Raw genomic sequence first — 15,500 nt, forward strand, 5'->3', positions numbered from 1 at the left:
TCACAGACGCAGCTTCATGCAGGAAGGAAGGAGGTATGCTGGGGCAGGGGTCATAGCTTTAACTGGCACCATCTGATCACAAACTCTTCCCCATAGGACTTCTGCTCAAAAGGCAGAACTCATAGCCCTCCCTGAGGCACTAAGATGGGGAAGGAGAAGGCAGTCACAATATACACTGACAGCCGATATGCCTTTGCCACTGCACATGTACGCAGAGCCATCTACAAGGAAAGAGGGCTTCTGAATTCAGCTGGGAAGGACATTAAGAACAAGGGGGAGATCTTAGCCCTACTTGAAGCCATATGGATGCCTAAGGGTCTTGCTATCATTCTTTGTAAAGGGCATCAAAAAGGGAATAATCTCGAGGCAGACGGAAACCATCTGGCTGATGCAGAGACAAGAGCAGTGGCCACAAGGCCAGTGGGACCCCCACCACATCTACTGACTGTTGTCCTTTACCCAGAACTGCCTCTGTCTTGACCTATACGGCAGAAGAGAACATATATTTTCAAGATAAGGGAGCCCCTAGGAACCAGCAGGAGTGGCGGACGACCCCAGATAGAAAAATCAGGCTCTCACGGAGCCCTTGGAAAAACTCTCCTCCACCAGCAACACAGGATCACACACCTAGGGTGGACTAAGATGCTCCAGAAGAGAGAAGAACTGCAGAGGAGATTGCTTCACAATGCCCAGCTTCTGCCCAAGTTAATCCAAAGAAGGGGAAGATAAAAGAACCTAGGCATAGAGAAAGAGGAACTTATCTGGGGGACCACTGGGAAGTCAATTTCACTGAGGTAACTCCAACTGTGGGGGGCTACAAATATTTACTTGTTTTTATAGACACCTTTTCAGGATGGGTATAGGCCTTCCCGACCAGGAAAGAAACTGCCTGAGTAGTTACTAAGAAACTACTGCAAGAAATCCTCCCTCAATTTGGTCTCCCTGGAACTTTAGGGTCAGATAATGGGCCAGCCTTCATAGCAAAGGTATCACAGCAATTCGCTAGCTACTTAAATTTCCGATGGAAACTCCACTGCACCTACCAGCGCCAAAGTTCGGGCCCGGTAGAGCAAATGGATCAGACCCAAAAAGAGACATTAGTCAAGTTAGGATTAGAAACTGGTGGGACCTGGGTAAAACTTCTTCCCTTTGCTCTTCTCCAAGCCAGATGTACTCCGAATATTAATGGATTCACCCCATTTGAAATTTTCTTTGGAAAACTCCCACCTTTAGTACCTAGAATAGTAGATGAGAAAAAGGCAGAACTGTATAACCTTGTCTTACTTAAGTCTTTACAGGCCCTTCAAAGTGTACAGATTTGGTCCTGGGTTCGCGCTGCCCACTGAGCCCTGGGGGACGGACTTCCCCATCAGTTTCAGCCTGGGGACTCTGTGTGGATCCGGAAGTTCACTTCCAAAGGACTAGAACCCAAATGGAATGGACCCTTCACTGTCTATCTGACGATGCCCACTGCAGTTAAAGTAGACAGCATCCTATCATGGATTCATCACTTCCATGTGAAGGCAGCACGAGAGTGGACAGCTCAGGAAGATGGACCCTTATGACTAAGACTCTAGCGTATAAAAGTCTAACCCTTTGTTTCTTCCTTTTTTTCCTCTTTTACCCAGGCATTTGACCAGCCACAACCAGAACCAGACGGAGCATTAATAACTTTGCTAATGACAATACATGAGGTCTTATATCAGATCACCCCAGACATAGGACAAGATTGCTGACTATGCCTAAACCCAAAACCCCCTTACTATGTCGGGGTAGGAACTCCCCTAAACTTAACTGAGCTCAGCAGGCTAGAACTTCAAGTCGATTCACTAGCAGAAGTAGTCCTCCAAAATAGAAGAAGTTTAAATTTATTATTCTTAGAACAGATGGATTATGTATGTTTCCTGGTGAAACCCACTGCTTCTCTGCCAATAACTATGGAGTAATTAGAGAAAACTTACGACTAGTGCAGAAAAATTTAGATGCCAGGAAAAAAACAAAAACTAAAATCAAATAACTGGTTTCATAAGATGTTCAACTAGTCACCATGGCTAACAACCCGTTTATCTGCTGTAGCTGGACCTTTAATCATCCTCCTCCTCTTGTTAACTTTTGACCCATGCTTCCTCTATTTTTTGTTTGCATATATATGTAAAAAAGAGTTAATTTTATTAGACTTTCAATATTACAGAATAGGGGCTATGAACAAATTCCACATGAAGAATCAAAGATTTGATTGTCTGCTAAGCCCAGTCGGGAATGTGGTGGCTAAAAAACTGACTCTTAGTGGAAATTACTGTTTGACTATTGCTATGGGAACGTAGGCCTTTGATTATAGGAACATAACATTCTAAACGAGCTTTCTGCTTCTGTAACCCTGGTTAAGCACCTGACCTGTGATTTGACAGGTAGTGAATAGAAGAAAAATAGACCTTTGTGTTCAGACAGAATGAAGAATAGGATTTCGGTCCTAAAAGCCTTGCACCTGTACATTTCAGGGCTGCTTAATTTGGGGTCTGCGTACCCCTGGCAGACCTAGCTGGCTGAATAAAGAGTGTGTTTCCTATTACTCACAAAGTTCTGGTGGTCCGTGTGTCTTTCGGGGCCTGGCGGCTACAACAGAATCAAAGATTTGATTGTCTGCTAAGGCCAGTGGGGAATGTGGTGGCTGAAAAATGAATGCTAGAAAGTTATTACTTGCAGGAAATTACTGCTTGGCTACTGCCCATGGGAACATAACATTCTAACAATAAGTTTTCTGCTTCTGTACCCTTGCTTGCATACCCGACCTGTGGGTCGACAGGTAATGAATAGAAGAAAGATGGACGTTTGTGTTTAGACAGAATGAAAAATGGGATTTTGGGCTTAAAAACCCTGTACCTCTACATTTCGGGGCTGCTTAATTTGGGGTTTGTGTACCCCTGGCAGACCCAGCTGGCTGATTAGTTGTTTCCTAAAACCCACTGAGTTCTGGTGATCCGTGTGTCTTTCTGGGGCTGGCGGTTACACCACCACCAGGGTGGGATCCACGCATCCCAGCTCAGCTCCATCAACTAGGTTTAAGAGGTGCCAAACAGGTGGAGCGGGTGTGTGTGTGGAGGTCTCTCCACGCTTGCCTCCATAGTGACTGGGTGCAGCTGCAGAATGGGCAGGGCACCTACAACCAGTGCCGACCCCCTGCGCCGTCCAGTAACCTCAGCATCAGCATAGGCCCCAGTGGACCAAAGAATGGAGGTTATCCCCCAGGGCACCTCCTAGGCATATGGGCCCCTCTCCCAGGGCCCCTCCTCGATCTCCGGGGACACGCGATGACAGGGGTCGAGGAAAGACGATAGGGGAACCCCGATATGGGGGTAAAGGGAGAGATCAGGTCGACAAATGTTCCTTCTACGGGGTTCAGGATCGCAGCAGCCCTAAGCGCGATAGTGCAGCGGACCGGGACGCACAGTGGTGTCTGCGCATGCGCGCGGGCGCCAGCACCGGGTGAGGGCCTTAGCGACAGCAGGACACCACTTCGTCGCCGGGGGCAGCGGCGCGAGCGTGCCCGTGAAGCGGCCGCAGCTGGGCCAAGAAATGACGGGGATGCCGAACTAGTTACCCGGTCTCGAAACCTGGTGGATGGCAGGTGGGACTTGAAGTCAGAAGGCGAACAAAGCGGCGAGCCCGAGCCGGACTTCTACCCTCATTAGACATGGCGGCGCGGACCTCATGGAGACCTCTGCGCTTGTGCTTCGTCCCGCACACCCGGCAAGTACTGGAAAACAGATATCCGCCAGGCATGGTCGTGGAGACACTTCTGCGAGTGCGCATGCGCCCTGACATATATTTGGTATAGCGCCAAGGACACTTTTGCAGTTTGGGGCTCCGGATTGGCCCATTAAAGCACATTTCCTTTTGCGCGCGTGGCCTCCGCTGACCCGGAAGTTTTCGATCCCGTTAAAGGCGAAGGCCCGCGGCCCGCGGCCTCTTCCTGTCTTTGCCAGGTCCGCGCGTGGTCCACGCCGAGAGACAGAAGCGCCCCGACTACGCTCTTAGGTGAGGTTGTCGCGGGGCCGGGGGTCTGAGGGACGATGTAGAATCCTTTAGGAAGTCCTGGGAGTGGTCCCCGAGGTCCGAGGCCCAGGCCTTTTTTGGGGGGAGCCTCACCTTTCTCTGGAAAACGTGCGAGCGAAACGGGCTGAGTCGTGGGGAAAGTCCTCGCCTGGTGGCTGCTCCGCCGCCGCTTCCGTGCTCCGCCCGCGGCGGGGCTCCAGACTGCGGGTTTGGCCTCTAACTGCAAATTGAGATGGGAAGTTTCCGAGATGTACGATGCGCCATCTGGACATGGTTTTCTCCTTAGTAGCAGCCCTTAGTGCCTCCTTAGAATTGGCCGCGAACCGCATCTTTGCCTTGATTATTCGCAGAATTCGTGCGGTGTTCCTTGATGGCAGATAACGTTTTCGTTTTACTGATGGGGAAGCGTAGTCCAATGCAGTTTGTTGACTCTTGCGACGTGGCAGAGCTCGTTAATGACATGGCTGGGATTTAAACCCCTGAAGATGCCATGTCAAGGCATTTGGCATCACTTGCCCACCTGTGGTCCAAGCAGCAGTGGTTGACCCGGGTGCCTGCCAGCTCTTGGCCCCAGGGGTGCTGGGGAGAGATGCTGCTTGCTGAATGCTGAGTGGTTTCTCTAGAGTTTAAAGAGATGGACCCAGAATTTCACAGCCTTCCGTGGTTTTTAATAACTTCCAAATTCGCAGAATGTGGACAGTCCTCGGAATCAGTGGTGGGTGTGCCTTGGCTCTGACTTTTTCTGTCCCTAGGATGACGGAGTGGGAGACAGCTGCACCTGCAGTAGCAGAGACCCCGGACATCAAGCTCTTCGGGAAGTGGAGCACGGATGATGTCCAGATCAATGACATTTCTTTGCAGGTGAGGGGGGGGGGCGTGGTGGTTGTTCCTCCAGCCAGAGGTTGGGGGCACATGTGGACTCTCGTGAGCGGGGTCCCTTGAAACTTGAAGCTGTTCAACTTAATCAAGAATTGAAGACATGACACGTAAAAGGGGGCTCCCCGTACCACCAACCAACCCCACCACGTCCATGTCCTTGTGTCCTGTCCAGAGATTGCTACGGATTTTTTCACGGGGTAGCTCCTTCCTCGGAAGAAGCAGCACATCCTTTGGCTGTTTTTTTTTTGTTTTGTAGTCAGCTACACAACACTGCAATAATCACTTTAGATTATGAGTCCAAACATTTTTTTTGCATGTGAAATCATTGTCCTAGTACCATCTAGTTTTTTGTTGCTTTGAGCTTTGTGCATTTTATTTAACATCTGGGCCATAGGATGTTTGTAACTTAAATCTCTTCCTTGTGCCCAGCGCATGTATCCCAGCACCATTTGTTGAACAGAGTCTTTGCCCCACTGAATGGCCTTGGTGCCCTTGTTGCACATCAGTTGAATGTCCATGTGTGGGTTTATGTTTGGACTCGGCCATGTTCCATTGGTCCGAATGTCTTTCCTTGAGTCAGGACCACACTGTCTTTATTACTGTAGCTTTGTGTGAGTTTGAGATTGGGAAATGAGAGTCCCCACATTTTATTCCCATATTTTATACTTGCCTTCATTGGGACTTTTGTGGGCCCTTCATAAAACAAAAATTTGTATTTCGTGACTGCATTAATATAGAGATGGACTAAATTCAGGTTGGATTATAGTCATTATTTCCCTTTCTTGTTTTAAAAGGAATTAAAACATTTTTGTTGCATCTACATAAGTATATTATGGCATATGGGCATTAAGTTTAATGGAGAACTCAGCCTTGTTTTTCACTCTGAATGTCATGTAGACAATCATGGGTTTGTTGGTTCTACAAACAAAGGGTCAGTAAATATTTTAGTTTTTGTGGATCACATGTAGTCTGTCAGATATGTTCACTTCCTGACTTCCTTTTCTTTTTGTACAACTCTTTAAAATTATAAAAAACTATTTTTCACTTTTCCTGGTGCCCTCTTAGGGACTAGAAAAGCAGTTGTCAGTGTGGGAACAGTTCTCCCTGTCCAGAAAGCTTGTGCAGGGCTCTGCTGTGGGGCAGGCAGGACGGTGGTGTTTGCGTTTTTCCCCTGCATGAACCCATGCCCGGGTTACTTGGACTTTTTATGCAGGTGGTTCACTGCATTGTAGACACCATACTGTCATTCCAGTATCAGAATCCTGTGTCCTTTTCCTGTCATTGCCTGTTGTAGAAAAATGTGGATGTCTGTATCGTATGTAAGTGGTGGACTGACCTTGGGTATGTTTCATAGTGGAATTACTGACAGTCCCCTAAACATACACAGTTCCTCTTATCTCCCCCCAAACATTTTGGTGCATCTTGACATTTTCTTAGGAAACCTATATACGTATAGGAAGGATTGTTCTGGGTAGATTCCCCCTCCCCCCCCTTTAGGGTACATTTGGTAATGACAGTACATTTTGGTTGTCAAAACTGAGGGGTGTTACTGGCATACTGCATACTGCTAAATACCTGTAGTACACAGGACAGACCCCCCCCCCCCCAAATAATAATAATAAAAAGGAATTCCCTCATTTCAACTCTCCGCTGGGCAGCTTTTGAGGAGCATCTGAAGTATGATGGCTTGTAGGTTATTCTCGTGGTTCACCCCACTTCCTCCTCCCATGGAAGAAGTGCTCTTTAGCAACGTGGGAAAGTCACTTGTTCAGGTGCTTATATTTTTGTGGCCGGTGGGGCTCGCAGCCAAGCCCCTCCAGGTGGGTGGGGGCCACCCAAAAGGGTGCTCCTGCCTGAGGTCCCCATGCCCCTCCTGCTGCCCCAGGATTACATCGCAGTGAAGGAGAAGTACGCCAAGTACCTACCCCACAGCGCAGGGCGCTACGCAGCCAAGCGCTTCCGCAAGGCGCAGTGCCCCATCGTGGAGCGCCTCACCAACTCCATGATGATGCACGGCCGCAACAATGGCAAGAAGCTGATGACTGTGCGCATCGTCAAGCACGCTTTCGAGATCATTCATCTGCTCACTGGCGAGGTAGGGCTCCAAGGCCTGTGGGGCAGAGTGCTAACAGCCGCCCCCGGCATGCTTACCGGCTCCTCCAGGTTTTAAAGAGGAGACAGGGAGGGATTGGGCCAGAAGACAGGCTCATGGCTTCCCTGTCTCCTAGAACCCCCTGCAGGTCCTAGTGAATGCCATCATCAACAGTGGCCCCCGGGAGGACTCAACCCGCATTGGGCGAGCTGGAACAGTGAGGCGACAGGCTGTGGATGTGTCCCCTCTTCGCCGTGTGAATCAGGTGGGCCTGGGGCTTTTGGCACAGGGGGCAGGGTAGGAACAGTGATCAGGCCTCGGAGTCCTGCCCGAGGCAGAGTTGGCAAGTGGGAAGGCTTATCCCTGTCTGCATGTTTTACCTGGAATGTCATTTCCTTCAGGAAGCCTTCCTGATTCCTATCCTGTGAGGGGCAGATCCTAGCACTGGGCTTTCTAGGGTACCTGTGGCTGAGGTTTATGTTTTTACGCACTATGTGTGTTTCTTGGAACATTCGAGAATCAGTCACAGACATGCTAACCATTTACCCTTAATGCTTCCTGGGTGTCTCTAAGAACATCTCCAACATCCACCCACAGGGAACTGAACAGCGTTCAGCCAGTGTTCCTTCTCCCATTTATGCAGCTATTCCTAGCACACCCTTCATAACTGCTCATTTTCAATCAGGGTCCAGGCCAAGAGCTCACATGTTGCATTCCTAGTCGTAGATCTCGAGTCTCCCATCGTTGGGGGCCCAACCTCGGCCTTATTTTTGTGACCCTCACAGTCCAACCCCAGATCTGGCTGCATGCCATCTGGGCAACACTGTGGACTCCCGCTGTGTCTTGTCTCAGTGGGCCATTTGGTGGCAATGTAGTAGGCAGCTTTTGATAGGGGCCCTGCCTGGTCTGGGGACATGCTGTGCGCCAGGCTTACTGACCCCTGTGCTCCCCAGGCCATCTGGCTGCTGTGCACTGGTGCCCGGGAGGCCGCCTTCCGGAACATCAAAACCATTGCCGAGTGCCTGGCGGATGAGCTCATCAACGCGGCCAAGGTGGGTGAGGACATGGGGTTCAGGGAAGGCTCCTCCAGCATCCAGAGCTGACTGTGTGCCTCCTTGTAGGGCTCCTCTAACTCCTACGCCATCAAGAAGAAAGACGAGCTGGAGCGTGTGGCCAAGTCCAACCGTTGATCACCTGGCTGCAGCCCCAATAAACCTGTTTGCCCTCTGAGGCAGCACCACCTGCCTGCGCTACTGTTTGTCCTTGGGGGGCTTTGGGAGTTGGGGAGTTGGGGAGTGGGGCAGGGTGGCCCTGATGTCCTGAGGAGCTGCTCACATTCCTGGCACGTCTTTTGGCCTGTGGGGATCTCGATTCCCCAGAGAAACACCATTGACTCAGAACCATGGCACCCCGGCTTGCAGGCCTGGCCACCCAGTGTTGCAGTAGGTGTTAGGAGAGGGGTAGGGTTGTTCTGGCAGACCTATCACTCGGATTGGGGAGGGGCTTGCTGGGTGCTCATGAGGTCTGGGTGGCAGTCTACCTCGCCGAGAAGCCTGCGGTGTGGGCTATGACAGCCCCTTTGCACCCAGTGAGTGGGCAGAGGCCAACTGTGGCCGGTACACAGTGGAGTCTGCCTGCCTTCCACCCCAGGACTCCAAAAAGCCCACCCTCCTTTGGCCAGTATTCCCATGGGGCTCCAGGTAACCTCCTTAACCACTTTGGTTCCGGCTGCAGCTGGCAGATCCCTGCTCCCCAGGTTCTCACTATACTGTGACTCCAAGGTGGATAGTTGAACTGAATGGGTGAGGGCGAACCCTCACCTGAGTAGCCTGGGTTGTCAGTGCTATGACCTGTGCCATTACCTCACCACCCCCTACATCCGGCTGGGTGCTCATAGTCCTGGTGGGCGGGACAAGCAGTCTGACAGGTCTGGCGGGAACTGGGGATCTGGGGGGTGTGGTTCAAGCAGGGGCCCTCCCATAGGGCGGAACACTATCCAAAGCCAGTAGGCCACGGATTGGGGTCAGAACTGGCAGGGACAAGCCAGCCAGGAGGAGGAGGCACCAACAGGTAGGAAGAACCTGATGGCCGGCTAGTATGTGGCACTGGTGGGGAGCCCCTGACCCCTTCTGTGGTCGGGTGTCATCTGCCCCCTTCCCCCCACACCTGCTGGGTTCTCAGTCTCTGTCTCTGCGGTCTCCAATTCTCTCGTTCATCTGTGGTGTCCCCTGGGTTCATCTCTGGTCTATCCCAGAGTCCCTCCCTGTCCCCAATCTTCTCCCTGCCTTCCTATCTACCTGCCCCCCAAGTTCTGATCCTGCCACCTTTGACCGCCTCTACAGCCGCGAGTCTCCCCGTCGCCCCAGTCCCGTCCAGAGCCCAGCCCCTGAGGCTGGGCTCCCCTGCATCCTAAAGCTGCCGCCTTCCCGGCCTGACCGCCTCTCCCCGCAGGTCCGGTCAGGATGCCCTGTCCTCGGCCGCCCTGGCTCCGCCGCGCCCGGGCCCCTCAGAGCACGGGTCCCAGCTCCCCGGGCAGGGCGACGGACGAGGACGAGGACGAGGACGAGGGGGACGGTAGCCCGGGCTCTGGCCCCATCCTGCCCCCTGCATCCCCCGTGGAGTGCCTCATCTGTGTATCGCCCTTCGACAGCGCGTTCAAGCTGCCCAAGCGCCTGGACTGCGGCCACGTCTTCTGCCTCGAGTGCCTGGCTCGCCTGTCTCTGGCCACGGCGGGCGGCGGCGACGCAGTCGCCTGCCCGGTGTGCCGCACACCCACGCGCCTGGCGCCACGCGGGGGGCTGCCCGCGCTCCCCACGCAGCCTGGCCTGCTGCCCCGCGACGCGTGCTCCCCAGCCGCGCGCCACGGCTCTGTGCGCTTTGACCGGCGCCGCGGACTGCTTTACCTGCGCCCGCCGCCGGCGCCCGGGCCTGGGTCCCGCAAGGCCCGCGCCGCGCGCTTGCCGCCCCCGCCGCCACCGCTGCGCCTCGGCCGGCCGCTGTCGCGCCGCCTGACGCTGGACAGCCCGACCTGGGCCTTCAACGCGGCGGTGGCGCTGGCAGTGCTGGTGGCCGCGGGTCTCGTCGTCTCCGGTGTCTACATCTTCTTTCTCATCCCGCACGCCACCGCCTCTGGCCCCGCGCGGCCACAGCTCGTGGCACTCGCCCCGGCTCCTGGCTTCTCCTGGTTCCCGCCGCGGCCCACGCCTGGGGCTCCCTGGACCCCCGCCCGGATGCCGCCCCCCACGGGCCACAACGTGGACGCCGCCCTGCCAGAAGCTGCCGAGGACACGCTTGAAGGGAGTCCTGAGGACCCAGTGGAGGCCGAGCGGACGCTGGACAGTCCCTCGGACAGCATGTGGGGTGCAGAGGGTGGCCCGGTCTGGGCCCCGCGGGCACGGGGCAGGAGGAGGGTGTGGGAGTCACAATAAAGGCATTTGTGCTGCAGGACCTGTCTCCAGGCCTGGGGACCTCCTCGCCATGGTGTGGGGCCCTGCCAGGAGCACTGGCCACCATCCCGTCAGCCTTAGCAGGGTGCATGGCAGGCGCCCATTTCTCCATAAGGGAGGCCTGATGGGACCATCACCATGAGACAGGGGACCCTCTTAGGGAGCAACTTTGCTTTCATTCTCTCAGGGACCTTCTGGGAGTGCCCCATCCCCAATCCCCGCTGGCATCCAGTTGAGGGTCCGCTGGCCTGTAAAGGTTCTGCTGGGAAGTGCTGCAAAACCTGGTCTCCTGAAAGGTTCAGTGGGAGTCCAGCAGGGGGAGACCCCTGGCCAACTTCCAGCAGGGAGCCTGCTAGGGGGCCCCTTCCCGCTCCCCAGAGTCCTGCTGAGCACACCCCAGTCGTCATCAGAGCCCTGGGGGTGCATCAGCAGCACCACAGGGGTAGAAGGCTCTGAAAGTCCCTGCAGGTGGCTGGGGGCCCCCACTCTTGGAGGCGGAGCTGTTGCCGCTGCCATTGGCCACAATCCTGACTGGGCCACTGTGGTGTGTTTCCCACTCTGCTGTCTAGGCAGGGGATCCAGCAGTCGCTTTGCTAGTTCTGGGTTGACACCCTGCCAGTCTGGCTGATGCTTGGGTTTGGAGGGACATAGGTGGCCTGGTCAGGACTGGTGTGTGACATGTAGGGCCTAAGCCTCAAAGACCAGCTCCCATCCGGCTGCTGAACTCCAACTTGCTGTGGGAGCCTGGACTTTCTCTATGGGTCCTCTCACTATGCTGTGGGGCAGATGTGGCCTCTGGGTCAGAGAGTGTCACGTGACTTGAGGGGTTGCTCCTGGATGCTCCTGGACTACCCTAGGAGTCCTGCACCCTCTCTGGTTGCTAGAGCCCCTGTCACCCTGTCTGTACTCATTAATCTCTGGGCCAGTTCCTGTACCTCCTCTCCCAGGGCTCCACCAGCTTTTGTGGCATCCCTGTTGTACCCTGAGGTGATGCTTCAGCCCTCCCTGTGTTTATCAGCCTTTCAGGAAGGGCAGCTCTTAGGTTCCTGTCCTCCTCTTCTCAGAAGCCTTCCTGGGTTAGTCACAGCAGAGTAGATGGCAACTACCCTCTGCACAAACTGAACATGAGTCATCTCCTCCCACCCTGCAGGCCCTGGAGCCGCCACGGTTGGGGTGCTGCGTTGCAGGTGGGCATCCAGCATTTTCCAAAGTGAATTCTGTGGAGGGTCCTGTTTGGTTTATTTACATTTGTGTCCTCAGTGCCTGGAATACAGTGCACATAAAATAGTTTTCTGGGCAGTGACAGCATTGCAGGTGACCATAAGGCAGCTTGGAAATGCCTGTGCGCCCCCTGGGCTCACCCGGCTGCATCCTGACCTGGCCAGTCAGCGAGCACCTTCTGTGAGCTGCTGCTTCCAGGTGGGAAACCAGAGCAGGAGCAGCAGGGTGTCTGAGGGAGTGTCCTCCCAGACCAGTTCTTGTCCCACACCCCTGTGCCAATGTCACCCATAGCCCAGCCCCACAGGGAGGGGACCCAATCAGGCAGGAGCAGGTTTGGAGATCTGTCTTGGTTTTCTAAGGCTGCTGGGACAAATTTCCATCAGCTCAGTTCTGCAGGCAAGAAGCGTCTTTGGACCAGTCTCTTGGAGCTGGTGTCCAGGTGTCAGCCCACCTAGTTCTTTCTGGAGCATATAGATAATTTGTCTCCTTGCTTCTCCAGCTTCTAAGCTGCATTCCTGAGCACCTTCCTCCATCTTTAATGTATCATCTTCAAATCTCTCTGGCCCTCCTCTCGCCTTCCTCTTTCTCATATAAGGACACTGTGATGACATCAAGTCCGCCCTAATAATCCAGGATAATCAGCTAAAGAGCCTTAACTAATCACACACTTTACATAGGATGCATATCTCCCTCCTTATCCCTTTCCTCTGCTCCCCTAGTTGTAGGAGGAGACAGACCGGCAGGGATGGACCCAGCTGGGGAGTTCAGAAAAGGGCCCTTGGCTGTCAGTGCACAGGAGAGAGACAATGATCTCTGCCTTAGGGTGTTCTAGGAGGGTTGTATGGAGGAAGAGACCTTAGAGCTGTATCTTCAAGGACACTCCAGGGAAATGATAGCTGGCTTGAGGCAGGGGGACCTGGGGTTGGGTGGTGGTGGCTGAGAGCAGCAGTAGGTGGTTCTGGCCCCTCCCCCTCAGTGCTAACCAGCTTCCTCCTGCTTCCTACAAGGAAGCTTGGCTTCTCTACCCTCCCAGGTCGGAGCCTAAGACCTCAGTCTCTTTTCCAGTAAAATGAGGCCAATGACAGCCTAGGGGCCATTGAGCGTCCCATCTGCTGATTACTACCTCAGTGCCTCTCCGTGCACTACCCAGGAACGAAGGGGCTGTCTGAAACCACCCTGGGGCCAGGGTCATGGCAGACCCCTCTCCACCCCTGCTGTCAGCCTCTGTGGCCACCTGCAGATGTGCCCTCCCAGCCCTCTCTCTGCCTACTCTGCCCCGGCTGGACACCCCCTCCTTACATCCCCACCTTAGGCTTGCTCCTCCTCCCAGGTCCTGTGAACACCCAGAGAGTGGGGACAGTCTCAGTGCTTAGCATGGTGCCAGAGGCCTGTACCCGCCCGACTGTGGTTCTCTTTTCTGTAGAATGGGCGGCAATAAACACTCAACTTGCAGGGAGAATTCGTTAATACGCAAATATTTATTGAGCACTTGCTGTGCACCAAGAGCGCGCTGGCGGCACCTTGGGCACAAGGACGGACCTCTCATGGCAGATGGTGTCCAGAGGGCTGAGCAGGGGAGCCACCATCTTGGCCACTCTGCCGCCTCCACCACACTCGTGGGGTACCCAACTCCTTCAACCTTCCTTGAATCCTCCCTCAGCTCTGCTCTCTTTATCCCCAGAGGGGCATCCGGTGCTACATTCTAGAGGAATCAGGCCAGCCTCTCCCCATCAAGGTCAGAGGCCCACGCCACACCCGTCCCCAGCCATCGGGGCATCTTCTTGTGTTTAGGCCGACGGAACAGAGAGCCACAGGTGGCCTCACTGGACCCTGGGAGCGGCAGTGTCCAGATTGACAGACAGGGAAACTGAGGCTGACGGTCTGGACAGGCCATGGATTTGAACGGGGCCACGGAGCTTTCTGCAAAATACCTTCTTCCCTCAACTCTCAACTCCACGCCTTGGCCCGACCTGGCAACTCGGTTATCCCGCCTTCCCGGCCCCGCAGCCGCAACTTTCCCTAACATCCTCAGCAGACCAGGCGGGCTAAACGAAGTTGTCAGGGACCGCGGACCAATCAGACGCCGCATACCAGACAGAGGGCGTGGCTCATTGCTATAGCAACTGGCTCGCGTCTGTCCACAGCTCCACAGCTGCGCACGCATAATACCCCTCCGCAGAGCCTGGCGGGAGAAGCAGGGAAGGTGCGCCAAACTGACCGGCATTCTGTACCTCATACTTTCAAATTCACACACTTCAAACTTGCATCAAATATAACCACCATGAAAAATCGTAATACACAAATATCTAAGAAGGTTAAAAAACATACAACACAGGGGTAGAGGGGTTAGAGCTTAGGGGGTCAGGTCGACTTGAGTTTGTCCTTCGGTTCCCATGCGAATGGCTACAATGCTTCACCTCTCAGTGTCCACTTCCTTATCCATAAAATGGGGGAAATTACAACCTCAGCCCACTGCCCAGGGCGGCGGGAACAGCAACAGTCGACAGCTGGCACTGGAAGTTCAGCATCACTGCTCAGGCCCTCTGTGGACACTCCCACCTCTGGTCATACCTCACAGTCCTTCGGCACTGGCTGGCAGGAGGTGTCTTCCAAACGCCAACAGCCTCCCATGCTGCATTGTGACCCGGATAGTTTCAGGTGCACGCCTGCAACCCAAACTTCACCCTCCTCCTGCATTCCTTAAGGCAGCCAGCCCCAGGTAGGTGTCCTGCAGTTTAGGGTCACCCCCTCCCCTCCCCAGTAACTCTCCCTAAAGAAGCACTAAACCTAAAATCTGAAAAGTGAAACTACTGAGGACCAAGAAGGCGACTGCCCGAATAGCACGAATGAAAAACATAATGAGCTGGGAATGCAAGCCCAGGAAAGATGAGTGGTCAAGAGTGGCCACCACAGTCAGAGTGCCTGGGATTCCACCGTAGTGCTGCCTTCTACAGCTGTGGACAGAAGCACTGAGTTTCTGTGTACCTCAGGCCTGGTCCACCCATGCCTCTGCCCACACCATGCTGTCCCACGGAGGAATGGGCTTGCTGGCAATGGCTAAGGATATGTATCAGCCAAGGACATGTTAAGGGGTGGCCAGTATAAGAGGCAAAGGCACAGGTATGAGAACAGTCTAAGCCCAAGGGGACTCCTGCCCCAGCCTGGAATCTCCATGGCTGATCTTCCTGCGGACCTTGCATGCCATCCCTGGTTTCAAGTCTACCTGGCCCATCAGTCAGTGCTCCTGACTGCACTCCAATAGGGTGACGTCGTGGGGTGCGAAAGTTACAATCATGATGAGAATAAATAGCATGGGACAATCCACCTGATGACAGTCCACAGCTACCCACGACAGGCATGTACTTGAGAAGTCTCACCTCTGCCTGCCTTCTTGGAGACAACAGGGTTGCAAGGACTATCTAAGGATCTCTAACCAACTCAGGACACGTTAAAGGTGATCACTGCACAGCTGGAGACAAGAGCAGTGGGCCAGACAGCTTTGTGAGAATCTAGTCCAGGAAAGGCCCACCCACCCGGTGCACCGAGGAGGGCATTGAACTTCCCAAACTGAATGTCGAGGGCAGGTCTCCAAGGCAAAGCCCACTGCTCCACGAAAAATGACTACGTCAGTGCAGCTTACAGAAAATGACTGAGCTGAACATGACCTGCTGCGAAGATTTAGACTTCTGACCCCCGATCTCGACCATTCATGGCCCCTGGGTAGAATTTGTGGGGGCTGCTCACAAGGCAGCCAGGGCCAGGAGGCAGCATGGCTTGGGCTCCCAGCAACTTCAAGGAAAACAAGAGCA

At 54.2% G+C, this 15,500-nt stretch overlaps 2 protein-coding genes across 2 annotated transcripts; both read left to right on the forward strand.

Moving 5' to 3' along the window:
* Positions 1 to 3,883: 3,883 nt before the first annotated feature.
* RPS5 (ribosomal protein S5) lies at positions 3,884 to 8,266 on the forward strand. Its single transcript, XM_016125762.2, has 6 exons — positions 3,884 to 4,035; positions 4,806 to 4,914; positions 6,818 to 7,027; positions 7,161 to 7,289; positions 7,978 to 8,076; positions 8,146 to 8,266. The coding sequence occupies exons 2-6, from the start codon at positions 4,807 to 4,809 to the stop codon at positions 8,212 to 8,214; spliced, it is 615 nt and encodes a 204-aa protein (XP_015981248.1). The 5' UTR covers positions 3,884 to 4,035; position 4,806; the 3' UTR covers positions 8,215 to 8,266.
* A 103-nt stretch (positions 8,267 to 8,369) lies between these two features.
* Positions 8,370 to 10,468, forward strand: RNF225 (ring finger protein 225). Its single transcript, XM_016125722.2, has one exon. The coding sequence runs from the start codon at positions 9,487 to 9,489 to the stop codon at positions 10,450 to 10,452; it is 966 nt and encodes a 321-aa protein (XP_015981208.2). The 5' UTR covers positions 8,370 to 9,486; the 3' UTR covers positions 10,453 to 10,468.
* The last annotated feature ends 5,032 nt before the right edge of the window (positions 10,469 to 15,500 follow it).

Source organism: Rousettus aegyptiacus, unplaced genomic scaffold, assembly GCF_014176215.1.
Source record: "Rousettus aegyptiacus isolate mRouAeg1 unplaced genomic scaffold, mRouAeg1.p scaffold_m13_p_14, whole genome shotgun sequence".
NCBI classification, from domain to species: Eukaryota; Metazoa; Chordata; class Mammalia; order Chiroptera; family Pteropodidae; genus Rousettus; species Rousettus aegyptiacus.

Excerpts from the sequence above, each read along its gene's own strand:
- RNF225 (XM_016125722.2), top strand. The coding sequence starts at position 9,487 with ATGCCCTGTCCTCGGCCGCCCTGGCTCCGCCGCGCCCGGGCCCCTCAG.
- RPS5 (XM_016125762.2), top strand. The coding sequence starts at position 4,807 with ATGACGGAGTGGGAGACAGCTGCACCTGCAGTAGCAGAGACCCCGGAC. Across the intron at positions 7,028-7,160 it reads TTCATCTGCTCACTGGCGAG|AACCCCCTGCAGGTCCTAGT; the intron begins GTAGGGCTCCAA and ends CCTGTCTCCTAG. Across the intron at positions 8,077-8,145 it reads AGCTCATCAACGCGGCCAAG|GGCTCCTCTAACTCCTACGC; the intron begins GTGGGTGAGGAC and ends GCCTCCTTGTAG.